The following is a 27,724-nucleotide window of genomic DNA, read 5'->3' as shown; positions in this document are numbered from 1 at the left end:
CGGGGAATTTCCGCTGTTTTTCTTTTTTTCGCAAGTCTAATTTTACTTTTGAGCGAAATCTGAAAACTACGGCGAACGTCACCGTGGCGTTTTCTTATCGTTTTTATTCTAGCTATAATTATGATTATTGTGTTGGTTTTATATTACACTGATCATTGGCTTTGTTTGGTATGCACCAAGCAACTGAAGGACAACAAAAACAACAAAACATAACTCTTGCAATCATTCCTTAAATAAAATAAAAAAAGATGCATATTTTTGGTTTTTCCTTTAGTATGCGCTAAAATTGGCAAGTAACGACACACAAAAAAACGCTAATTTCCTACAGTTTCTTTGAATCGTTGCTTTTGAGAGCAAAGATGAAGTGCGCCTGATGATAGCGCGAGCAGTTTGCGCACGAGAAACGCGAGCTTCAAACCTTCGTTCGATGATCCTGCAAAAGGTCTTCATGATCTCTTCTGCGTTCTTCTTGGTGTCCCTGGCTTCTCTGGCCCTAGGTCAGTTCCCCTTAACGCCCCGGTTCATCGCCACTCCGTACTTCAACCGCGGACCTCACGCCAGGGCCAACTTCTTCAAAGACGGCCTCTTGTTGGACCCCGGCTGCGACAGGACTAAAATGGACGGCTTTAACGGCTGCTTCTGTTACGACAATAAGTGCGGTGTGACAGCTGCAAGAGCCCCGTTTCCTCCCGTCGGCATGAAATGCAATCTCACGTGAGCCACGTTTCACCACTTATGCATATTCTTTAGTAGGGAGTGCATCTTACTTCGCGAAAATCCAATGGCCTTGGCGCCGATAGCTTTTGCGTATTTGGAACGGCTTGACGCGCGCAGCCTCGGGGTTTCTTTTTTGAACTGGTAGCTTCCGTCATCTATCTTCGGGGATAGCATTCGAGACAGCGGAGACGGACGGCTCTGCCGTCTTGGAGAATCCGGTATCTCGGTTCATCGGCGTCGGTCATCTCCCTTGGCGCAGCGTGGAAGCGCGTCCGCGTGGACAGCGCAATGCGCGTGCGTTATGCCCGCTGTCACCACCGCGAGGCAAGATTTCATGTTGTAGGCACGTTGTCTAGCCCCACTTAACGGAGCAGAATGTATAGGGGGTATTCACTGGACGCCAAAATTGAGTGCACTGTTCATTGGGCATGCTCAGAACGAGCTCAGACTTATAGGTTCCCAAGACTGGCCGTTCAATTGTGGATTGTTGCAAAGGCACCCTGGAAGCTAGCCATCAGCACGCGCTGAGAAGTTACGCACTCATCAACGGCCGCCAGTGAATAGGTAGTATTCACTAACCGCCACAGTTGAGTCTATTCCTGCTGTGCGCGTGCTTTCGATGAGCCTGCCAGGTTTCCTGCATTCGCTACCATCAAGATTGTAGTTCATAAAAGATATCTGGGGCCTCGTTATGGGCATGCGCTGTAAACACCGCGCTCACACATGGCGCCAGTGAATATCAACTATTCTCCTAGTAAAGTACTTGGTTTATTGTTTTCTTTAGGCTCTGCCAAGATATAGTACGTCGACTTTACCGCAAATCACTTGGGAAAGTCGATCGCTGTAAATTACGGAGGTCGCTCGGCGAATGTCGGTGCTAAAAATGTTGCTTACTACCGAAAAAACATAGTCTGTGCTAAGATACTGAGCGTGTCGTCAGCACGTGAAACGCTGTTTTTTACGTCAAGCTATTTACCGTTTCTTCATTCGCCGAGTTCCCCCCGTAGATGGCTGCTAATACGCAACTGACATTTTCTGCCATACCCTAAACCAGAACAGCGTCCGAAGCGCCACCGCCACGGCATGACGTATAAGAGCTGAGGTGGCGTGGAGAATTTGCTTGGGCACTAGTAAACGTAATTCTAATGAACGACCTTTGGAGAAAGTTATTGTACTTCGAATCGTATTTTATTTGAGAAGTTACAGAAGTATGCTTATCAGCCTATTTGTCTAACCAACTATAGTTCACTCTCGAAAAATATAAATGTAGCAGTCATGTCATATGCTCAGCTAGTCAGAGCCCAACCGGGGAAGAGCCCGTTTGTCCTTTGTCCCTCTTGTTCCCTTTCTCCAGGGATTATTTTCGTCATTCTTGTCGAGCTCGCTTGCACCTTTGCATTTAATTGCATTCTAATTATTGAAGAAACGTAGCTCGAAAAAATATACAGACTTGGTTTATTTGGGAGACGGTACTCTGTCGTCCGTGGCACTTCGGGAAACGAGGGGTATAGCTTCACCCTAAAAAAAGCCCGTGCGCCAACTTTCCCGCACAACACTTTGAGATCCAATCACCGCAGCTTACGGAGGCAGCTCAGCGAATGACGATGCCGAAACATATGTTTAGACCAAAAAACGCAGTCTGAGTTGTGACATTAAGCAATGCAAGCGTGACGTTTTGCTAATGTCACAACTCGGACTGCGTTTTTTGGCCTAAACATATGCTTCGGCATTGTCATTCGCTGAGCCGCCTCCGTAAGTTGCGGTGATTAACTCTCCGAGTGTTGTGCGTTTAAGTTAACGCACGGGCTTTTTTTAGAATGTGCATGTTCACCAATTTTTGTATAATTCCTTCTTCCGCGTACTTATTGATTAATGTCGTAACCTAAAAGACTGCAGAGCGATAATCAGATTCTCGAAGCTCGCAATATTCTAGCGGCTATTTACAGGTATTGCAAGAAGGGATCTTGTCTCTTGTCCTTTTTTTTGTGATGACGTCTAACGTAATCCTGAAAGTAGCTCCCCCCTTCCCCCTACACACGCACAAGAATTAATGGGTCATTAAATTAAACGATTGTGTTAGCCCATAAAGGCATTAATGAACAGTGACTGAAAACAAAATATGGAAAAAAAACTAAACGGCGGAATAGGCACAAATAAGCGGTAAAAGTCTGTACCGTAAGGACAGTGCATGATTATTCTTTTTCAGCTCCGGGTCGGGAATTCCAATGAGAACCGTGATCTGCACTTTGGGGATCCACAAAGCCGTGAGCTTGTTTGGTCTCAAGGTGATCTACAACATGGGAGACATTTTGGCCTACCCCAGCGAAGGTTATCCTACCTTTCCCCTGCATCAGTTTAAGGTAATCCTTGAAATTAGCTGTTAGCGAGTTCCCTCCCAAAGACGCTGAACTCTCTCGTCAAGTAAAGCTATCCCATAGCCTTTTTTGCTACAGCGCAATTTTCTCGCAACGCTTTTTTTTTTTTTTTTGGGGGGGGGGGGGGTATATATTATGGGGCAATCTGCTTAAATATTTGATGATAGAATGTGGCAAAAGCATAATATGCCTCAACAAGGTTATCGGGGCTTAGAGCGATAAACTGGTATCCCGTTCACCAGGCAAAAGTGACCCCCGCAGTTTTGCGCAATTTTGATCACTAGACATGTGACCGTACCGAATCCCGAGGCTTTTACGCAAAAATGAGCTGAGATTTATATTGCGATGGCTGTAAAAACATGATAAACAATTTTTTTCAATACTGTCAGCCCCGGAGATCAGTGTCTAGCTCCGATGAAAACCCAAGATTCAGCACCGCGCCTGACGGCATCTAGCGGAGGCATTACGAAGCTGCCCGAGTTTATGTCGCAAAAGCACATTTCTCGGCTTAAAACAAAGGAAACATTACTTATTTCCTCAGTACTGTTACTAAAGATCAATAAACAATTATTTGTGCGTGGTACTTCGTTAAAATCGATGTAAAACTATATGGGTCACCTGTCTAGTGGTCAAAATGTCGGACATGGCGGCGGCCGATCGGGGGTCACTTTCAGCTGCCAGTGTATCGCTATAACTCTTTCTACCTCGTTGGCATACCCTGTGAAATGAACTGGAAAAGTCGTTGCTCATTTTCGAAGAGCTGGAATCTTTGCAACAAGTGTAGTTTAGTTTTGCGTTTTTACCTTTTTGGTACAGCTAACAGTTTTTTTGTTTTCATAAAAAAAACAATAAAAAAAAACGAAAATGGTATTTTTAGGAGTGTGACACTGACACGGACGTCGGTCAAGACAGGTAGATGGTCAGGTTGGATGCTCGTCCCAGGGAGAGGTATCGCAACATGACATGGAGATTATGAGCCGAAGGACACCGATAAGTGAGGGAACAGCAACACCCTTGCACAAGCACACTTGTCTTTACTTTTTTTTTTTTTTTCAGAAGCATTGCATATTTAGTTTTATACATGTTAGAGTACGTACAGCGTACCTTAAATGCGACATACCGCTGCCACTGTGACATATCTTATAGTCGATGACAGCTTAAAAGGAAGCTGAAACACTTTTCAAGAAATGTGAGTTTGGAGTGGACTTCCGCAGCTCTTTGTCACGTGAATTCAGTTTTCGCCTTTATCTTGGGCAGAAGTACACGTAAACCGCAAATATTTTGAAAAGTGCCAACCAGTACAGACAAAAGCATTCTTCTGAGCTAGGCTCACGTGCCTTTGCCTTTTTCTTTACTGCAGACATTTGTGAGATGGAGTCTATCCAGAGCGCCGTGACGTCATTGACAGCATCCCCGAGCCAGCTTAGTGGCGATCAAGGGTCATCTGATCCCACTGATGACGTCACTTTTGCTAGTTTTTTTCTTCCCGCTCTCGCGCTTTTTTACCGTCGGCGCGTCGCAACGGCGGGTGTACGCGGAAATCTTAATAGATCATTGGCTATATTACCCAAGCATCAAGGAGAATGCAGGGACTGGTGTTCCGCGCGCCACACGCGCACGCCTTCCCTGTATACAAAATTCGAAGTAAATAACCAAAATAAAGCGTTGACGAGCGCGCGTGCAAGATGCAATTTGTTTTAGGTATTTGCTTTGGAAAAGTTACTACTGCTGAGGCCAGCACGTGCGGCGCGTGGAACACCAATCTCTGCATTCTCTTTGATGCTTGGGTAATATAGCAATAGGTTTATCGGCTGTTACTAATAAGACCAAAACAAAACTTAAGACTCAAAATTTTGAAGGTGTCTACGTTACAACTTTTATTGTTTGTTCGAATTCAAGGACCTCTTCAGCTTCCCTTTAACAAACGCGAGGCGTGGCAAGCCCCGCGGATCCTATTATCACTTCTCCGCCCATCAGATTGCGGCATTAAGCGTTAAGAACGCCGGAGAACGAATCACAAAGCAAGAACCGCGCCCTACCTTTCTTAAGTTGTCAGTGAATATAAAGACCCGTTCCCATTGTTGAGACTGGTTAGGACCCTGTGCCCATTAAACCTCTTAAAGTCTTCTTAAGACGAGAGAGCACAGTGGCGCCACCTATTTAGTAGCCATGGAAAGCTTGTCAGTTCCGTATATTTACTTATTTATTGTACATAATTCCTTCTTTTTTGGCTTGGAAAACTTTTGTCAATGTTATAAATGACAATTTCTTATAGGTAATTCATACATTTGATCTTGCAAATAGAGCAAAACCTTCGCTCTAGTGAAATGGTGTGCCAGGGTCACAGCATAAATGATGCCAGCGTGATAGTGTGTTGCTCTTCTCGTTGAAAGAGATTTGCAGAAGTTTTAAAAAGCCCTGAAAAGAAAAAAAAATCTTTTTTTTTTTTTCAACAGATTGTTTGGAACACTCGTGTCAAAAAATAAATTTTTCTGGATTTTTTTTTGAGTGGCATTTGTTTGAGTTTTGTTTGAGTAGTAAAGACGCGATATAGTCGGCAGTAACCTCCTCTCCACTTGTTTTCTCTCTCGGCATTTCGGGTGTGTGGAGGAGAGGTGGAGCGGCTTTGCCTGCGCGACCGAGATGGTCATTCCGGAAGAGACCAGCGCCGTCATGGACCTCGCGCGCAGATTTAAAAATAAATCTCTCCTCGTCAATATTGCTCTAACATTTTTTTTCGAGTAAATTTTATTTTTCACTTCGCGTGTCCCAACAAGACTGTTAAAAATCGTTTTCTTTTTTCTTTTCAGGGGCTCTTTAAGTCCCACAGTTGTAGGAAGTCGCGAGTGCGTGAACAGGCTTTAACTGTAACATACACAGTAAACTTCAAAACACCTATAGAGGTGTTTGGAAGGTGTTTCATACCGAACACAACTTTTAAAAATCGCAATATTTTTTACAATAGGTGTATGTTTTCGATACACCTCCTGCGTGTGTGAGAGCGGTGCTGTTACACCTTTTGGCGGCTTCGGATAGCTGTTTAGAACATATTACACAGTTTACAGAGGAGAATGTTTTTCTGCCTGAAAACGCCTTTTTTTTTTTAAGTTTGCCAAAACCGACTTGAAATAATAGACCGGTGTGGTACTGGGCTCTGCGAATAAGACATGTTTTTGGGAACGTTGGGGAGAAGGGAAGGGGGAAAATAACGGGCTAATCTAACCACAAAAAAGGAAGGATTTCGTAAAACATTAGAAGGGGCTACAATTATGCATAGTTTCGGTTTGGGCCTCTAAACCGCGGAGACACACTTCATCGCTATCCCTATCAACAAGACGACATGGTGGCGGTCGAGCGTGCCGATAGAAATGCGCGAGTGTGTCATTTGTCAGTCAAGATAAGTTCTTGATTGTTTTTTTTTTTTTTTTTTGGGGAGGGGGGGGGGTTTGAAGGAGGTATACAACTTGGAAATATTGATGGGTGCACTATCAGAACTTTCGATCTCTGGACGCCAGTTTTGTAATGGGAGCCGTACTATAAAGTTGACTACAAACACATTTCTTTCAGCAAAGCTATACGTACGAGCTCGTGCACCTTGACAGGAAATGTCTATATGCACGACGCGGAGAGCTTTTGCCATTTGTGTCACACTTTTCAGACGGCGCGGGTATCACTAAAAAGCGTATTCTCCGGGACTCGTCCGAGTCGGGTGGTCAAGTGGACGCGGACCTCTCGTTTAACGAGGCGCTCAAAACAAAGAAACTCGACAGGCGCGTATCCCCGAGCCCGTGCGGGGGGCTTGGGAAGGACGAAGAATGGACTTAGAGAGAAGGCTCCAGATGGGCACACTTGTGACCCCCGCCAAGTTGAACCAGTGGTACTGCGACCGGTACACTACGGGAGCCTGCCCCTTCTATGGTGACCCCCTGGCGGACGTGCTTCACGTTACTTGGAAGTGTAAGATGATCCCTGGACTGGCTCCACTAGTGGAGCCTTCTACTGAAGAGTGGGAAGCGGGGCTGCAGAGTTAAGTCATCGATGTGCAAAAGCTGCTGGTGACCTGCGCGCTGCATGCCCAAGCCGCAATTGGAGCTCTGCAATGAGGGCATACACCCACTGTCTATCTCTTTAACTCCCCCTTCCCTTCCTAAACTTTCCTGTTATGTCCAGTAAAAGTTTTCAACAATCCTTACAAAAAAAAAACACAAAAAAAAAAAAACAATTTCTACAGAATTTCTAGACATAATTACGGCTAGAGAGCATAGATTTCATAGGGAGAATGTATCCACTTTTTTAACCATTGTCTACAGATTATTGGCCGCTGCTTCCCACAGGCTTTGTTTAGACTTCAGTGTACAGATAATGTGGCGACTCTGCACAGCAAACATAGAGACATTCCAGCAACATTCCTGTCCCATTTCTAGCGCCAATAAGAGAGTTTCTAATGAATTGCTGTAGACAAGTGATAAACATTCTTTCTAAATGTTTATCAGGGCCGGATCTTGTGTCAATAAAATCCTGTGACTATGTAGTTAACTTCAAGCCTGTTGTAAAAGCGTTTCTTTCTACACACGAAACCTGCTTATGACTCATATCAACGATTTTGTCATGTTTTCACTGTGTGTGGTCTGTCAAGTCAGGTCTGTAGAAAATCTAGGAATATGGCCACGCAAAGTCTAACGACCGTTGGCGACAGACAGTTGGTAGGATTTCTGGCGACTGTGCTCTGTAGACTCCTGTTGACAGGAAATCTGTAGAAACCTTGTAGAAAAATGGCGATAAGATAGGAAGTGGACAGGTATGTCAAAAAATTGTTAAGACGTCTACAGACTGGCCCATATTTTTTTCTTTTGCAAGGGAACAACAACAACGAAAATCTTTAGAGCGATTAACATAGCCGAAGGCCTGGCAGCTGCGATGGCAGCGTTCTGGGCGTTTAATATCAAGTATGCTAAAGGGTGCCTCAATACAGCATCTGACTTTGAAAGGTTGTTTTTCAGACGTAATATAACGAAGCTGAAGTCTTTTGAAGTCATGTTCATGAACTAGTACAGTGACTGTGTATACAACAATCGTTGTTCCAGGTTTGCGAGCCTCCCTTTAGCGTTAGCTGTGTGGAGAGTTGCCTGGTGGGTAATTGATTTTTTCTTGCATGCAGCGGGTTTTTCAGACGTAATATAACGAAGCTGAAGTCTTTTGAAGTCATGTTCATGAACTAGTACAGTGACTGTGTATACAACAATCGTTGTTCCAGGTTTGCGAGCCTCCCTTTAGCGTTAGCTGTGTGGAGAGTTGCCTGGTGGGTAATTGATTTTTTCTTGTATGCAACGGGTTTTCGGGGGATTTTTTTTTTTTTGCCATTTTGCTTTTTTGGGTTTGTCCATAATAATTTATATATTCTTTTAAATTTCCCGTTATGAATGGCTTAATTTCTGTGTAAGGTTAGGGTTCATAGGTTAGAGTCACCTTTGCTTACTCGTAGCAAATCTAAAGAAGGAGGACCCCTGTTACCGCTGATTCCAGGGAGGTTTTTATACCTGCCGACGTAATCCATATATTTTGGAGAAAGTTCTGGTTTTGAATAGCGGCATCTGGGTCATGTGATGGTACATGCGACTTTCAGTAAGCAAGTCACAAAGTTCTGGGTTCTGTAGCCCCTTTTTTTTTTCAGAAGTAGTTATAGGACCCGAAACTTGAAGACATGACTGCAGGAAGTTACATGTGCTGTCAGCCGACCCGGATACCACTACTGCAGAACAAAAAGAACTATGTGAAAAACATGCGGGTAACGTTAGGATGGTATGGAAGCACATCTTCAATCGCCAGTAACAGATTACTCGGATGTGTATTACTCACACCATATCGTGATGAAGCGGCCGGTACACCTTTATTGAATAGATATGGTCTAACAAAAGGACAAAGAGAGTGCAGGCGAGCTGTTGATTGTTCATCATTTTGTGTAACAGCCGAGCTTGTGGTGAGGAAAAAAGTAGAAGGTTACACACAGGGGAACGTCTCTAGAAGAACAAAGGAACAGGCGGGGTTATTGGTGACATGGGCCACGAAAAACGTCGTTTTGGTCGGCATTCGAAAGTTGCTCAACCTCTCAGTATAAGGAGGTCCGGACTCGGAGCGAAAATAAAGGTTTTTTCTCTCTCTCTCAGTATAATGTTTTTATTTTGAATTATTTTGTTTTCATTCACGGAAATACGGACAATATCAGACTGTCAACTTTCATGGTGTTATCTTAAGAATCCAACGATTTCAAGCTTGCATTGTGCTCTTTACACACGCCATCGGAATTAGTTTGTAACCAATAATAATTAGCCAAGATTACAACTTGTGATGCCACAGCGAGGCAAAGTTCTGGTCCTGACGTCACGAACGGAAGCCATAAAAGGGCTCCACCGAAACATTTCGGCGTTAAATATCTACCGAAAAAAAAATAGCTTTCTTTTGATTATTTATGTAATGATTGTGTTTATGGAATAATAAATCAATCAATTGCATTACACTGTCTTCTGTGCCTCTTCTAAATTTATCGTATTTTTTTTTTTTGCAAAACTGATAATAAATATGTTTTTTTATTGAGAAACCAAAACTTTGGTGCGATGTTTGGGTATGAAATATTAACAGTATGTTTTTTGAGTGTGAGTCCATTTTTAAAGAGACCGTGACATGACTTTTCAACTTCTTCCTCCTTAGCTTTCATCCTCAACTCAAAAGCGAAATGAGAAATCACGTGGTCGTGACGTGCTCGGTCACCGGAGGTGTTGACTCCCAGCTTCCACCGTGATTTTTAAGCACGCTATGGAACTTGTCATCCTCAAGTGAAGATAAGTGCCGTCGCGGCACTCATTGGCCCCGAACGCGAATTCAAATATTCGTCGACGAATTGATCGTTGGCGAGCGCATACGTCTGAGTGACGCAGTGCTCATGTTCAATGCGCGAGCTGGGTTCGGATGACGTGCTGGGGCACCGCGGATGCATCACAATGAAAAGGCGGAGAGCTTTCGAAGGAAAAGAGGTACAAAATAGCCGGCTATATTTTCAGATTTTTGTACCGAAAAAGGGGGGGGGGGGGGGGGGGGAAGGGGGGGCAAGCTTTAGGCTTTCTACACCCGTGTGCTAGTTTTATTTTGGCGCACTAAACGATATGCGATTGGTAAAATCCCAATTTATCCAGCCGAAAATTCATTTCGCGGTTTTTTTTAACGTTTTGGTGCAGTGGAAGACATGTACTGCTCAACTCAAATAAAAAAGACCTTGGGTTCTGCCCCGATATCTGGACATCCTTGACTGACAAAGGTACACCTCGAAGAAACTGTTTTTTTTTTATGTTTCAAAGGAAAGTGTATGTATGATGCTTTAAATGTTGTTACTTTTTTATGGGACCATACATTTCTCTGCTGTATTAACATTTTTCTTCTAGAAAACAATCGCAAACAGTCTTGAAGAGCAATTCAACCGCACACGACTCTTTGAATGTTACTTCTATCGTTAGAGCGCTAACAATGAAAAACATTACGTGTTATGTGTAACTCAAGTGCTCTCCAAGACTCTGTGTTTCTGCTTTCTAAAAAAGTTGACAGAACAAAGAAATGTAGGGTTTCTTTAAAAAATGGGAGCAATGTTCCCTCTATGGGTGTAGTAACGCCTATCAAAAGGTGTAACAACACCTATAATAAGGTGTGAGTTATAGACATTGGATAAGTTCCAGATTACACCTAAGTAGGTGTTTCGAAGTTTACGGTGTAGGACGCCTTTTCTGAATAGGAGCGTTCAATCTGAATCGTCGTTCATCATTTCAAAACATTCGTTTTCTTTGTGTTTTTTTTGCTTATTTTTTCGTTTTGTCTACTTAGAAGTGACCACTGAAACATAGTTTTAATAAAATATAGCTTATATCACGCTGGCGGCTGTTGTTATTTGCTCGTGCTAAGGGAAATCCGGTTACTGGCCGGTGCCGCACTCCATTTGTAGCACCAGCTCTTTATGACAGGCATTCTTCAAACTAACCAGCGCAACGCGTTCGTGTGTGTCAGGATATTGCTGAAAGGCACGATTAAAGAAAATACGTTAAAAGAGTTCCCAGGGATTTGGGCTTTAATCGTTAAGGCGGGGAAGTGATTGCGGACTGGTCCGAACCGTGAAAAACGTTCGCGACTCAAAGTAGCGTGCTTTTTTTCTCCTTTGCTTTGTAGAAATATTAGGGGCAGTTAATTATAAAACAATTCCTAGACAATAAAAAAAAAATCTGGAGCGAGACTAAAGAGGCGTCCGCGTTGCTGCACCAACTTACGAACAATTCGTACCAAAATATTCTTAAAAAGTTTTGTTTGTGGTACATCCGAGCAAAGCCCAGTCGGACTCGATGTGCGCGATGCAAGCTTAGAGGATTATTCTCTAGCATTTCCTAGCGCTTAATTCGCTCCGTCTAAAAAATGCACAACTAGATTCGTGTTTTTTTTTTGTTTTTTTTTAACTGATGAACTATATTGATAGAATAGCTAGGTAGGTGCGCGAATGAAAGAGACATCCTCTTTCCTTCTTATTGCTCAAGCTTAAATTAAAGTCAATAAGCCGCTGTTGTTTCTGTCTGCAGAGCCATGATCCCGTTATCCTTCCTTTTATTCTAGTGACACCTTTGTGTTACTGCGTTCGGGAGCTGAACAAATCATAAGATACTTTTACCTTCTCCTCTTCTTCGTTAAGGGAGGTGGATGTTACTAATGCTTTATCTTCCTGTAACGTTTATTACATTCTATCCGTACCGTGCGAGTCAGAATTCAGCATTAAAATAATAATTGGACCGACCTCAATAAACGTTCCACGCATGCGTGGCGCTGCCGTCCGCCTCCTGTATTCTAGATAGCCTGTCGATTCCAGGGCGGAGCCATTGAGGGCCCGGCCACCGGAAAAAGGCGCGGAACAGCTTTGAACGGTTACAGATATGGTACCGCGAAGCTACTTCTGGGGTGATCTCTCAGCCAGAGCCGAGAACACGCGCGGTAGCCACTTCACAAGACAACAACAAACAAAAATGTAGAAAAAAACAAAACAAAAAACAAACAAAAAAAAAAAAACAAGGCGGGGGTTACTGACACATGCAGAAACGGGAGAGGGTCAGAATCAGAGTGTCAAACCAAAATTCGTATCGGTTCGGTTCGGGTTTGGGGGTCACGGCTTTCAGTTCAGTTTCAAAAATTAGTTTTCTTGTCTCTTCTGCCCGGAACATAGAAACACTAGTCTATAGATTACTGTTTCTGGGCTGCCTGCACGACATAAAAATACATCTAAACAAAAATATAAGTGCAAACAGTTCGTTTCCGTACCATTTTAATACTAGGATCCATTAAAATAGTAATAAGATGTAATAACAAAAACTGTTGCTGTATTACAGAACTTTGGTAGTGACAGGCCGATGACTGATTTCTGAGACATATCTGCCGCCAAGAAAGTGTGTAGGAAACCTGAGGGACAGGAGGGAGCCGAGAGGTGACGTCAGAAACGCCGGGCTCTGATTGGAAGGATCCGTGGGAAGACGCAAAATTAGCTGCCTTTATCTCGACTCACTCTTCAAACCCGTTCGAACGCGAACACAGAACGCTGGACGCCGGCATTTGGCAATCGAACGGGTTCAAAGTGCAAGTAGAGAAAAAAGAAGCGAGATTTACGTCTAGCTGTCTAATCATTCGAACTCGAGCTCGGCGTTCTAAAGTCACGGCCCGCGCGTTCTCATCTCCCCCTCTCCCCCAGTTTCACGTAAAAGAGTCATTAGGGAGTTTTAGTAGACCGTGTTTCCCCCTCCGCTAGCCCTCCCTTACGAAGAAACCGCCACTGCGCCTGCGCGCCGATGGCCTTGGCTGTAGAGCTCCGGGTATTGGAGGGGCTTAGTGGAGTAGGAAACACGGTCTACTAAAACTCGCTATTGATAAGCTGATGACGGCGGAGAAGTGCTTCAGTTGTCCATCGTCCAGCGCCAGCTTCCAATCTTCGACGATGCTACGCCGTCTGTGTTGCACTTCGAGCTTACGCGTGTAGCCAAAACGCGGCGGAAGGCATCTAACTCGTGCTGGAGGCTCGACGTTCGGAAGGCACTACCTGTCGTCCCCACTCTGCAAATTTCTAAAGCGGTCGTCACTCCTTTTATCGGCATTTCTAACAGGGAGATTTAGGGAACCGTTTTTTTGCAGATCCGATACGGTACGATGGGCCCTCCGGCACGCACTGCGCATGCGCTCCATGCGCTAACGCAGAAGACTTGCGTATGCGTAGTTCGCAGCGGAGGGCCCATCGCGTGATGGCGCGTGATTCTTTTGTTTGTACGAGAACTCGCTCATAAGAACTACATTCCAAAGCCAAAGCCGCGCGCTCGTGCCCGTCTCTTTGTCTGCACTTCAGATGTTTGTGAAATGGAGTATACAGGGTACCTTCATGTGCGCTTTGGTTAGGGTGATGTAGGGTGCCTCAATGTCCTTCCGTTTAGGGTGATGCCACCCTTTGTAGTACCCGATGCCGACAGCACGCGCTCACGGGGAAAATACAAAGAAATCAACGAAAACAAAATATCGCCATAATACAGTCAACGCTACAAACGCGTGCAGGGCCACGCTCTTTCACGCGCTTCTGAACAAAAAATAAAAATAAACGTGTGAGACAAAATGGCGAGATGCCACCACCCTAAGCAAAGCGCACATGAAGGCACCCTAGGGTGATGACATCTGGGGATTTTGTTCGGAACACTTAATTTTATGTTTTGTTCCGAAGCGCGCGAAGGAGCGCGCCCCTGCACGCGCTCGTGGCGCTGACTGTACTATGGCGACATTTTGTTCTCGACAATTTCTCTGTGTTTTCCTTGTTAGTGCGAGCTGCCGGCATCGGGTACGGGATAGTGTGTGTACTGGCGCGGCTCGACAATGGGAACTTGTGAGGCTGCGCGTGTAGACAGCAATCGCGGCACTGCAGTCGAAAAGGTAAAGGCCGGTTCAGACACTTGCGTTTGAGTGCGTTTGACTGCGTTGCGTCGAGTGCGGAAAGCTAGTCACCGGCACATCTGTGCTTCGTATGAAGCGTGGAATCCAATCCAAGGAATCATCTTGGCACGCGATATAATCAGCAGGGATGTCCTGGTTTCTCGCTGCCGCAACGCAGTCAAACGCAGTCAAACGCAACTGTCTGAACCAGGCTTTACAGAAAGTCGCTGCAGTCCGCACGTGCCGCCACAAGTGCGCGTGCACGCGGTGCACGCGCAAAGTCACCATCATGCTGACCCTGCTGCCGATGCGCCGGTGTCAAGATCTATCGCGATCTACACCACACGCCTCTCGCGAGCCGCTCCTCCGATCCCTACACTACCCCGCATTCTAGTACACTGTAGTACTAAAAAAGATGGCATCACCCTCAACAGAAGGACGGTGAGGAACCCTAAGAGTATTGAATAGCACTAGCTGCATTACAATATCATTGACGCGTTTGTACAGTCGCAAGCACCGATTTTGTACACGAAGGCACGCCTTCATCTTGCCTGAGTGCTCTTCTGAACGCAGAGAGTCTAGAGCTATGGTCACTGACCACTTCCGAAACGAGTGGCGAGTCCCGAGACTTTTAATGTTGCAGCCAACGTTGCTAGATTACCTCAGTTGTGGAACTCCCGCGGAAGGGGGTAATCCCCTCACTCACTTCAGTTCGCCTCCCGTCGTTCGAAGCGCCATCAAGAGGCTGCGCTTCGAAACGTACGTATTCCATTATGCCGCGCGTTTTGCTGAGCGTGCGCGTGGCCGAATGGTTACCGCGTTTGGCTATCACGCGGAGGCTTCGGATTCGATTCCAGGGAGCGGACTCCTCTTTTATTTATTCTTTCGACATGACATTCTCGTAAGTTCCAGAAGCTTGTCGTCTCATCTAGTTACGAATGTTCTACGCGCCGAACGTTCTAGGCCTAATATTCCAGAAACCCACGCCGGTACAAAAGGTGGTCCGCATGGCTAGCCGGAGTCAGTCTCGCCCCAGCGCTCAATCCTGCTGTTACGCCGACTTCGACGCCCGCGACTCTCTGATGTTATCTTCTGTTTCCTTTTCGTTTTGGGCGCACGTTCGCCGCATTAAACGTTTAGTTTCCTCGGTTATTCTTTTTTTCGTAACCTCGTCGATCGTGACAATATAATACACTGCAGTTACCATAGCAGCCGTCCGGCGTGGGGGGGGGGGGGGAGGGGGGGGGAGGGGGGTACTGCTCATGCATGCAGCGTCTATGAGCAGTTCCGTAACTGAGCTAATCTAATAACGTTTGTTGCAGCCAATCAGATGGTGGCATTAGCCAATAAAAACCCAAAAGAACGGATCGATAGGCAAGAAAATTGAACACAATACTCCCCCCCCCCCCTCCCTTTCCCGCGCTTCTTAAGCTGTCGTTTACTATAGGTTGTCGTTTACTGTGTTTTACATGCCGCGGCAGAGACCCGCTGTGATAGGCTGCCTATATAGTAACTTAAATTCCGTATACCTGTCCTACAGGACCTCGGATTTCCCGGGTACTACGAGTTCGTCTTCAGCCACACGTACGCGTTCGGGGGCGTGTACTTTCCTTCGTTCGGCCTGCTCAAAGAGAAGTCTGGTTCGTTGCCCTACGTGACCGCCATCAAGCTTTTCATCCCGGAAGAGCTAGACCCGGCGAAGGTGTGCCGTCCCACCATTCGTGTGAGTACTGTTTCGTACCCTAATGTCACGTTCACCATTCGACGAACAATCATAGAAGTATTCCGTCGTACCAACTATGCTAAAAATATCCATTTCTTTCCTCACAAAATTACTGAGTGGGATACACTCTGTCTGCCATTAGAAGTATTAACATAGGATCGTTTCTTTCAGGAAGTGATTTCGATTTTTAACTTGGTATTTGTTTTAACTTTTTGGTGTTCATTTGCAACCTTGAGCGATTTTTTACCTGTTCACATACAGCACACGCGTTTTGTTCTGTTAATAGTAGAAATATGTAGACGCTAGAATGCTTCGGCACTGTAGGGTTTTTATTTAAATAAATAAATAAATATACAAATAAAATAAATTAATCAATCAATCAACAAATGAAACAAATAAATAAATTTATAAATAAAATAAAATATTCAATCAATCAACAAATAAAACAAATAAATAAATAAATATGTAAAATACCCATGCGTCTATTTTCCAGCTGAGCAAGCAGATAACCAATTTCTGCAAACCACAGAGAGACATCGGCCAATTATTAGGTCGCAGGTAGAATTTGAACTGAAAAACAGAATTAATCCTGTGCTCTGTCACTGAGCGCGACATTTGTATCATGCTCAGTGTCACATCGCAGACCAGTTTTAGGTCACAGGATATTTTAGGACCCAGCGGTCGCAGATCACTCTCCGTAGATCAGCGATTGAGCCTGAGAGAGCTCTGCAAAAGAACAGACATTTTGAAAGGTATATATGCAGACACATCTCCAGGTAGCACGACGATACCGCAGCAACGTCGTGTCAGTGTCGGCTAAAGATGTGTCTAATATCGGTTTGGTATCCGACGTTGCTCTACGGCCCCATATCCTGGAACAGTCGAGTGGGCCCGTGTCGGCTCGGTATTGGCTGAACGTCGATGCGCTTACGTTCACCTTCCGCAGGCCATACATTTGTGTGAATCCTGTATAGGTCAAACATCAAACTTTGTTTGGCCATAGCTGCCAATCTGATTCGATATATGTGGGCTCAGTGTCATCCGGACGCTAATTTATGACAAATTATAGTCATTAACAGGCTGAGAACGGTAGGGAGGGCCTTATGGTGTTCCATCTCCAGCGCGAGCATTATACCTTAAAGGGACCATGAAATGATTTTAAAATCGAGTTTCATCCACCGCACGTCGTAAAAGGTGTGAAAAGAAACACAAAAACACAAAAATAGGGAGCCAAAAAAAATTATTTGCTATAGAACTTTTAAAAGAAAACTGGACTCTTTTGCGCCTTCCTTCCTTCGCCTGTTCACTACGATGCATCCGCGGAAATGGAGCACGTCAGCCAAATCCAGGTCGCCTATTGGGTAAGAGCCTACCTCACCAGCACCGCGATCGTAAACAATAAATAGCCGGCGAATGTTTCCTAAAAGATTTGTTAAATAATATTCAGATCCACATTTTGTAGCATAATTAGAGATGTGTGGCGAAAATTGCCAAATTTGATAATGCTGAGAGCCAAGCGCCATCTATCGTGTGGTAAACGAAGCAACTACTGCGCGTGCGCAGTAGGGCAGGGCCGACAGTTACTAGGGTGGCGGCGACCGACAAACGTTTATTTTCTTTGTTTTCCTTCCTCTCAAAACTCTGACTGACTGAACGTTTATTTTTCTACGTGTTCTTCCCGCGCGTGCCGACTTCAAGCAGCAAGAAAACAGTACTTAAAACAGACCACGACGAACAAGAACGCTGGATCTACCGACTCTGACGAAGCGAGCTGCTCAGAATATAGGCCTAGCAGGCATTCCGACTCGGCGCTGCGTTGCTTCGTCGCAAGACCGTCTGCCTACGACCGGCTGGCGTGCTAAATGGAATATGCCCGCGCGACCCTTGTGGACCCTTCCCGTATTATAGTTTGATCGCTGACCTCAATTCTAGATTAAGAGGTGAGGTCAATCTCTTCCCCTTGTTTTCCGAGGCAGTGTTGACGAACACTTGTCGAAAAGGGACTCTCGTCGATTCTATCTTCTTGTTTTGTGTAATATAGAGCTGAAATAAACGCCGTATGGATTACCTTCGTAACACGGTATGTACACTTTGTTATTGGTATGCCATTTTTATTCTGACAGACAGCACGTCACTGTCGAGCTATAACAGTTCGTGGGAGGTATACGTACAACCCCGGTCCAACCTTTCTTTGCCGAGTGTCGCGTCAGTATCGAGTTGCAATCGTAAAAGGACGTTCCCGAAGCGCTTACAAACAGCGCGAATACAGCACTTCCATCAAGCGCGCGCGTCCGCTCCGAGTGTAAACAGGTATTTACGTGGCTCTTGCCGACACTCGTAGTTCAAACGTATCTTTTTTAACGTCGGCTCGCTCCTGCATCTCCGAGGCCGCGAAAAACGCCATCTACGTCGCTTTGCAAACGACTGACACGGGCCGGCCCTTCTGCCAACAATGACGGGGTGGTTGACTTCTGGAGTCTTCACCGGAAGACTCGCTGCACTTCCCAACAGGCATACCGGCGTATGGGACTAGTCCCATGCTGTCGCTGTAGCGCAACATATCTCATTGAATTTCGCTCAGCTGCGATGCGGCGATGAGAGGCGCCGATTCAGGAAATACGTCGGTGACATCAGCGCAGTAAAACCTACCGGCGCACCCCAACTCGTTGCCGCTAACACTCCCATTCTCCTACTGCTGAGAGAACTTCCGGTTCCGGGAACGGCCTACGTCACGGCTTGTTTTGCGGTCAGTTGGAGAGAATGAAAAAGTCGATATTTCAATAATTTTTTGTGTAGAAGTTAATAAACCGAGACGAAAACGGATGCCTGTTCGGCATTCAGTGAACATTGACGGTTTAATGTAAAAGTTATGTGGAAAAAGTAAAAAGGTCATTTCATGGTCCCTTTAAAGAACACTTGGGCATCTCGTGAGCTTCGAGCGTGCAAGTGCAGCCGGAGCACAATCGAAGCTAAAGAAGATGTGTGGGAGGACCGGCATTCGAAAGAAACGCACTGCCCGTCTTTTCCTGCTATGCGGAGCGCAAGTTCGTCTGCTTCTTGCACACGGGTCGCGATGATGTCAGAACGCCGAGCTCTTATTGGCTCATTGAGAAAGAAAAAATAATGAGTAGACCTCTAGGCATCTGGCATTGAGGTCTACCCACTATCCTTCCAAACAAAGCCCATCAGAGCTCGGTGTCGTTCTGACGTCACCGCAACTCCTGCGCAACAAGCAAACATGTTCCCTGCATAGTCACTGCCAGGTTAAGAAACGCCGGCCATGTTCACAATCATTGCTTCGTGATTTTTTCTCATCGACTAATGCCGCAATCTGATTGGCTTCTGCGAGATAGTAAGATGCTCAGAGTCAGGATTCGCCACGCCCTGCGTTTCTTAAACTGCCGGCGACTGTAGTGTCATAGACGCTTTTACTCTTTACGAGCGCAAGCCGTCTCTTTCCCCCAAAAAAGACTTCCGGTCCTTCCATGTCGGCAACCTTTCCGAGCTTGCTGATGTCAAAAATTTCTGCGATGATAAAGTTCTACATAAATCACGAAGTTGGAGATCTAGGGTGGTTCCTCTGGGGTGAGCTATAATATAGATCAGAATGTATCGGAAGTGGACCTCGAGCAGATCTCTCGCTAACGAGTCCTTTAGCTAATCACCTTAGGAACTGGGCATAGAACGTTTCACGAACATTGCAAAAAGTGGTGCCACAGTAGGCATTCGTCTCGTTCGATTTACCTGAACTTCCTGCACCGGTACAGAAAAGTGTAGGGCATTGTACTTCCGGTATGCGTATTGAAATACGACCGGAAGTACACCACCGTACACTTTTCTGCACCGGTGCAAGGGGTGCAGGTAATTCGAACAAGCCTATACTGTCTGTCTTTTGATCGAAAGTTCGCGGGGACGTCGATCGCCAACAGCGCCTCCTTCCGGCGCTTTAAATAGAAGGCTGGATATCCGCGCGGGGCACAGAGTCTACACTCAACGTCCTGTGGCTCTTAAGGTTTGAGCCACCATATAGTTACAATAGCCGCGGATACATGGATGCGACCGTAGTGCACCGTATAATCGAGATATAACGATTGTGATTGGGTAGAAGAGGAAGAAGAGGAAGAGGACGCTGGGGGCATGTGATTGGTTCACTCTCAATTGTAGAATTCATGTAATAAACGCTGCCTTGGGGTGTGCGAATAGTGGTTCAAAATGGAATAGCGCTGCGTCATTCATAACCTTTGCAGTGCAAGGAAAACTCCCGCCTTACCGGCTTTCTTTATAGTGCCGAAGGTGCGCGAAGATTGCGCTATTAAACTATAAACCACCACTCGGGCGATCCTACTCGCACTCAGCAATTACAATCACTGCAATCTACGTAGAGCGCTCGCCGAATAACGATAACAAAATATCTCTATGCTTAAAAAAAAAACAAAAAAAAAAAACAACAACAACAACAGTCTGCGTTGTGACATTGAGCATTGTGAGTGGCTCTTCCGAGAGCCTTGCGGGAAAAAAAGTAGAAGATACTCCATGTTTTTGAGACTGTGTTTGGGTGCTTTGCGACAGACTCTTGGCATCGGTCCTTGCGGCCTGCCGGTGGTGGTGGATGTCTCCCGGACGTACTCGTTCCCCGTCAGCTCCTGGGTGCACGGAACGGGGTGCACGGGTTCCGTGACTCGGACGACCGACATCCAGTTCCTCGCCATGCTACCTCGAGGCGCCTCGCCCGAACCGAACGTGGTCTGTTCTGGCTCCGTGCTCAATACGACGGAGTGCCCGTCACATCTGCAGTCCTGCAATATTACCGGGATCCTGGAAATTCCGGCCAGGTTCGCACAGGCCTGTTACCCTTCAAAAAATGTTGGACGTCCAAACACGACACAGCGGATGCGATTGAGCGTACACTTCTCTCAAAAGGCGGCAAAGTTGCGACGCGCGCGTCCGTTTTCAGTTGGGACATCAATCACGCAAACAGGGAGGCTTTTCACCTCGCCTTCTCGCTGTCGTCTCTTCCTTTTTTCTTTTTTTGCTTTTGAGAGTCTTGGTTAGGAACAACAGCGGAGGCCTTGACGACAGCCAACAGAGCGTGGGAGTGGTTGTCCGAACCCACCTGATGAGCACGCTCTCAACCAACACCCAAAAACGCAAGCAAAAGAAAAAAAAAAAGTTAGAAAAAAGATGCGAAAGCGGGTTGGAAACAGAGAACAACCTTTACTTTCGGTATAGCACATACTATTAACGCAAAAAAAAAAAGTCGTCCTGTTTGAAACGCCCTTCACAAGTAAGAATGTTACGGATAACGCGCTACTTTTTTTCACTTATTCACTAACGTACTCGCTAGATATCTAAATGACTGACAAGTATAGTATTTTTGTTACTGTTCTACAAGGATCTCGGAGAACTGCGCTCAACAACAAGAACGGGGAACACTGCGTGACGCTGATGGCGCGACCGCAACAGCAGCGCTCTTCCACGTTTTTCTTCGGAAGGGTGTGCGGAGCGCAAGTTCGTCTGCTTCTTTTGCTGGGGTTGTGGTGACGTCAGAACGCCGAGCTCTCATTGGCTCTGATTGAAGGGATAGTGGGTAGATCTCGAAGCAAGCTGCCTTGAGGTCTACCCTCTATCCTTCAATCAGAGCCAATCAGAGATCGGCGTTCTGACGTCACCGCAAACCCTGCGAAAGAAGCAGACCCGAACTTTTGTTCCGCGTTGGCCGGAACCAAAATTTAGTGCTTAGGTTTCGTATTGTCAATGACATTGGTAGTTGCGATGACAGACATATGTTAGATCTGAAAAGAGAAGTGCATGAAATCGGCACTCGCTTATTCATGCTAACAATGTTGCGCAGTTTACGCTCTAAAAAAAAAAAAAAAAAAGACAGTGCGTTTACTTGCCTGCGAAGTGGGAGAGCCAATTGCTGGCTCGGCGAAACATGAGGATAAAAATATCAGTGAGCATGACATTTCACCTGCTTACGTTAAGCTCGGTATAAAATGATATGATGAGAAATTTTTTTTTTAATTTTCTTTTTGGTCTACTTTAATGTTATTTTTCGGCCCCGCTAAACCCATTATTCCAACGATTGGCCCTCCTGTGTGTTTTGCGGGAAAGTAAGCACATCCGAGTTTTTACGGTCGTTGACAGCTTAAGGAATACTGGCTGTCCCAAGTCCTGAGCATATTGTTATCGGTTCGCAACTTGTGAAATTAAAAGCCTGTTCACCCATACAGCGGAACGATACAAGCACACCGCTGACCTCGCGCTAATCGCCTGCTGGGAGCGTTCACCGGCTTTGTATCCCACGGTCAAAACTGTTGCTCATGACAGACGATAAGTAGCTGACGACACGTGGGCAGCGCTACATCAGCGCTTCGCTGCATGTGAGAACCGGCCTTAAAGGTTAAGTTATAACACAACGTTGAGCGCAGCGAATGCAGCGTAGTGCAGAACGTACGCGTTTCATTGGCCGGCGAGCAGGAACTCGATATCGGCGACCAATTAGTATCTGTGTGGGCTGCTCTACTCAACGTTTGCTACATTGGACGTCGGAGCATAACAGCCTTAAGGAACGCAGTGATAACAACGTCGATAAACAAATTACAAAGAAGCAGCGTTGCGAGTTAGAGCTAAAAGAAAAACGGCACGGAAATAAGACCTCAGTTTTCTTTATTTTTGACGAAGGATAACGCGTTTATTATAAATTTTATCACGGATTATTGCGTATTCTACATAAAAATATATATATTTGTCATTGAAGTATTATTGTTGGTTTTTTTTTTTTTGCCAGCGTTGAATTTGGGTTGCCTGAAATGTGCCCTTTAACTTCAAATAAAGCCACGAGATTTAACTAGTCGTCGTCTCTAAAGCTATTCGTCCCATTGAGCACGTCTTTTTTTTTTTTAAATGAATTACCACCTACTTAACATACTTTTAGGTTGCCCTTTTGGACACGATGAGACACTGCATCTGTACGTTACAAACTCCGAAGTCTACGCAGTCGCACAAAAATAGAATTAGGATTCTTACTCGGCGATGACATCGAAAACTGTAATGGGAATTTCATTTGCAGGTGACGAAACAATTCAGAAAAACAAAGCAAATATTTACGTGAGTGTCAATAATAAATGGTTTTTACTTTTTGAAGAAAAAGAACTTGGGGTGAACCGACTTTGTATATGTCCCTGTTATATAGTCACCAAAAAACTTCCGCTGCAACTCCAATCATCCGGTTATCGTCTTCGTCCACTTTATCTCAGGGCACAACTCAATTCAAGCTGCCCGACGACACTTCAGGATACACTAACATCCTGGTAGAGGTAAAGTAGCATATCGATAGTCTAGTCTCATGTTGCTAAAAAGGAAAAAAATAAAGAAAAAAAGCTAATTTGGAGTTGTAACCTAAAAATAAATATATATTTTTTTAAATCTCGTCAAAATATCAGGCGCTGAAAAAAAATCAGCTATCTGCGTTAAGTCATTATTTCGAAGTGTTTTTTTTTTTGCTTACTTGCGCCCATTAAAGAAAAACTGGAAAGGTTATTAAAAAAAAAAAACGGAGCTAGAGGTGAATATTAGAGTCTTTTTTATACCCTGTATCTTGTAGAGTCGCTCCATAATAATCGCCACCCGATCGGCCTGTGCTTCGCTCGTCTCCCAAGAAGTGACACAACACACCAAGAAGACAGCGAATGGGTTCACTGTACTCCCCGGTTGACCGTCGTTGAGAGCCGGCAGTCCGGACCCGCCAACCCTGGTTGTCGCCCGTCTTTCATAGCTCGCAGTCGGCACGGTGTCCGTGTCCAGGCCTGCAGATCGCCCTTCCCACGACAAAGCTGCGTAGTCTAGATGTTCCGGGCTATCATAGCCCGAGAATCGCTGCGGAACCACTCCGGGATTGTCATGGCCGAGGCCTGTATGGCCAGACCTCGCCGTTCCCGCCACTCCTGGTCCGAACCTCAGTGGTGGGCCACTCTGGGGATTGTCATGGGCGAGATTGGTTCCGTCGTTCCTGCCCGGCCGAGCCTCGCGCACCACGCTCTGTCTGGCACCAGCTCGTGTCTTTTCGGCCAGAAGCATCTCACTTGCCCTCTGCTCCTTCGTCTTCCACCCTCGTCTCCCACACTCTACCCTCCCTCCCTCACCCCCCTCAAGGCCCGGAATTCGAAGGATTTCCGGTACCCGGGATCTCACGGGGCCTCAGTGAGGAGTTCTTCCACGTCAGCCGTGGTGTGTTCATCGCTGGACTAGGGAACCAGAGGTGAATGCTCTGGTCGGGGCGGTCTGATGTGTCAGGGGAGGTGGCTGCTATTGGTGTTGCCGGAGTGGCCACGTTGTAGCGTTCAAAAGCGGCGTAGGTGATGATGGAACCCTCGGCGTCGGTCTTTCTTGGTGCCGGCCTCAGCTGGCTCTTCTAACGAAGCCGGAAGACAATGTCGACCTGTCCCTCACTCGCTGTTCCATTCACCACGGCGCAACAGGGGCCTGCTCTAAGCTGGTCTCCCCGCCGCGGAAGAACCTACCACACTACGCTTGGAGGCTGCCGCAGGAGTATGATCTGCCCGTTTGAACCGTTCGCCAGGCCGAACCAGTGTCAGCCACCCTAAGCTCTTAAGAAAACGGATGGGCCCGTGTTTCCTGCCGCTGGACTTCCTGGGTGACGCCGTCTGTGGCGGTCTTTCCAGAAAGCCATTCTCCGCAGAACAAAGTGTTAAAATCACATACATCGAAGAAAAACTTTGCCGCAGATTGTGCAGCGGCCACAGCCTCTACTGCAAAATCTCTTGCCGACGGAGTCGTGTACCGTGCGGCTACCTCGGCGAGCCCGCATCCCGGAGCTCGCTCCCACGTCGCTGGTAACAGGGGATTTCCTGTGTCCTACCGCAACCTAATGTCAGTTATCTTCCTCATTAGGACGGTACTATCTCTTGTAGTCAGCGATGTGAAGCGGGCTAGACACCTCGTTTTTATCTTGCCGAGTAAGTCTAGAAGGGACACGACGCTCATCTTGCCTCGCAGGGGCCCTCTCACCTCCGTGCAAGCGATGCGGCAAAACCATTAGCTGCGTTGCTCAGAGGGTGAGTTTTCCTCAGGACTAGGTTAGATGGCGTAAACCTAGTCGAACTGTTGCGCAAGCGAAGAGATCCAAATCCCGCAGCGCGATGGCCAAGCTTGCCCAGGGTTCCGCAAAGGCAGCGTATACCGTGTGCGACTCGATGTAAGCGTCAGCGTCCCGTCCCGTCCACGGGCATACGGTCTCTAGGGACTCATCGGCAATCGGAAGGGGCGGCAACTTCGCGAGCAAGTCCGCTTGAACTGTTCGCGCCTCAAGGCAAGCTGAACAGCTACAAGCTCACCGAAACGTCTCCCGCCTCATCCCCGCACAGGTCGTGACGCAACATAACTTATGAAAAGTCTTGCTGCCACTGCCCCGACCAGCCAGAGTGAAGTTGAAAAAGCATCCGATATATCACCTCCGTAGCATTCAAGGAACGACCACCCTGAATAGAGAGACGTTTCTTTGCCCTTCGTTGTTCGTCGGGATGACGCAAAGCAACAAGTCGTCTTGGCCTAGTAGATACGAATCGTAGCACTCATTAACTCGACCGCCAGCGTTCCCGGTGTCAACTGCAACTCCCGCAATTTTTTCGACACCCGCTGACGAAAACCCATCTGTTCCCCGGGCCTCAGCAAGCTCTTCCTTGCTCACCGCTTCACCCAAAGCCACAATCTTTGCTCACTTGGTGCAGCGTCCTGAATCTGCAAGGATTCCCGGATGTCTCACCTCCTGCCAGCCGTTATTTTGCTTTCCACCGAACATACGGTGCCTTTCCTCCGCCTATAAAGACGACTTTCTCACATCCTACCCGCACTACTCGTCCCCCCCCCCCCCCTCCCCCACCCCCTTTTCCCCGGTTGCATCACCTCCTCCCAACCGCTAGTCTGGGGTGCGTCCGCAACCTCGTTCTTTGAGTCCTTTCGGTACTCGACCCAAGAAAACATCTTCTAAGCTCTTGTTCAGAAAAACTCTCCAAAATCCTAACAATTTTTGTCTCGACGGGCAGTGTTAGCGTTAGTAAACAACCCACTCAACGAATCCGTGGGACTCCCTGGGGGCAACCAGAACCAGAGGCACACCGACAGGGGCCTCCGTTGGGCGCACTTTTTATGCGGGGTCGCCTTCAAATAATTGCCCCCCGTTCGGTTTGTGCTTCACTCGTCTCCCAAGGAGTGACATAACACAACGAGAAGACAGCGAATTGTTTTACTGTACTTGCCGGTTGCCCGTCTTCGAAAGCCGGCAGTCCGGGCACGCCGACCTTGGTTGTTGCCTGTCGTTCATAGCTGGCAGCCGGAGTCCGTGACCAGGCCTGCGGATCATCCTTCCCACGCCAGAGCTGCGTAGTGTAGCTGTTCCGGGCTATCATAGTCCGAGACTCGCTGCGGAACCACGCCGGGATCGTCATGAGCCAGGCCCCGTCGTTCCCGGCTTCCTGGTCCGATTCACGCTGGTGGACCGCTCCGGGGATCGTCATGGACCAGACCGGCTCTATCCTTCTTGCAAGGCCCCAGCCTCGCGCAGCACGCTCTGTCGAACGCAAGCTCGTGTCTCTTCGGCCGTCTTCCACCATCGTCTTCCGCCGATGACTTCTACCCTCATCTCACACAATCTGAATATCACGATCGTTTTCCTCGAAGATGTGACTATTGGTACCGACACGCAGATTGAATTTTGTGGAATGTTTATCCATGGTTCTCTATAAGGCACGGGGTGATACCATATGTCCACAAGTCCAGGGCCGTGAATACAGCGAGTTTGGTCAATGGGAGGCGCGGGCAGAGCTAGGGCGTGCACCAGACGCAGAACGTGGGCTTGGCATGCCCTCTTGGCCAACCAAAAGCGTAAAAGAATCCCCTAGCGGTGGTAGCGAGAAACTGTTTTAATCAAAGGTATATGTTTGTAAATAGTGATAATAAGGGCGTAAGAGTGAAGTGCAGTAACCCTTCGGGGTTGAAAATAGGGTGCACGTGATGTTTCGATCATGATCATGCAGAAAGATATAAGAAACGAATGCGCCGCTCAACTCTGTTTTGCTCGGACAGAGTGTGACCGCTCGGACGGCAGATTCCCGGCCCTCGGCGCTTGGCGTACGGATTATGTCTATCGTTCTGCTAGTTGCACTCTTCCACCATGATTTTAGATGACCGTGATTGAAACATCACGTGCACTATACTTTCAGTCACCGAGAGTTACTCCGATGCACTTATCAAGTTTGTTTCTCGCGACCACCACCAGTTTATTATTTGCGGCTTCTGGTTGGCCATATTCGAATTTCTGAAGGCGAACTTCTGAACACACCCGGCCCGCTTTCGGCCAATGGCGCCTCCTCATTTGTCTCCTATACTTACCAACGAATAGCCAAACTCTATACGGCTCTGCACAAGTCGGATGGAGACAGAGCGTCAACACTAACGACACATAGCACGGGCAAGGCTACAGAGTTCGAGCACTTACCAGATGATTCCAGAGCGAGAACCCTGCAGTGTATTGGCGCTTCTCATGGCTTCGGCCTCGCGTGCGTAGCGTTCCTTTTGCTCCAAGTAAGTGTAAAACAAAGCGTAGTGCTACTTTTCCCCACATGAGCCGTACCTATTGAATCTCGGGGCGAATACTCCGTTCACCCTTAAGCTGAAACTAGAAGCTGCGCCTTCACCACGAGCTTTCTTCCCTTGCTATACTCCGTTTCACCTTATGTTGTACCGCAGACAAGGCCAGAAACGCGAGCTCATAGTGTTGGGAGCTACTCTGAACGCACGAGAGCTTGTGCCGCCTTGATGTGCCCTAGAGCAAGGAGCTCGTGCTTGTAGCCTTTTCTGCGGTACATCATAAGTTGAAACAGAGTATAACACAAGTGTGAACGCGCAGGCACGC

The 27,724-nt window shown here is 46.8% G+C and overlaps 1 protein-coding gene across 1 annotated transcript in view; it reads left to right on the top strand.

Annotated features, from left to right (window-relative positions):
- The first annotated feature begins 373 nt into the window (after positions 1 to 373).
- Positions 374 to 27,724, top strand: part of LOC121046247 — a 61,621-nt gene continuing 34,270 nt past the window's right edge. Inside the window, exons 1-3 of the mRNA XM_042291638.1 lie at positions 374 to 714; positions 2,924 to 3,077; positions 15,610 to 15,792. Of these exons, the coding sequence (XP_042147572.1) occupies positions 374 to 714; positions 2,924 to 3,077; positions 15,610 to 15,792 (678 nt within the window). The remainder of the gene's footprint in view (positions 715 to 2,923; positions 3,078 to 15,609; positions 15,793 to 27,724) is intronic.

Source organism: Ixodes scapularis, unplaced genomic scaffold (assembly GCF_016920785.2).
Source record: "Ixodes scapularis isolate PalLabHiFi unplaced genomic scaffold, ASM1692078v2 PGA_scaffold0__279_contigs__length_252992795, whole genome shotgun sequence".
NCBI lineage: Eukaryota > Metazoa > Arthropoda > Arachnida > Ixodida > Ixodidae > Ixodes > Ixodes scapularis.
The sequence above is the reverse complement of the archived record's forward strand: the minus strand, read 5'-3'. Positions and strand labels throughout refer to the sequence as shown.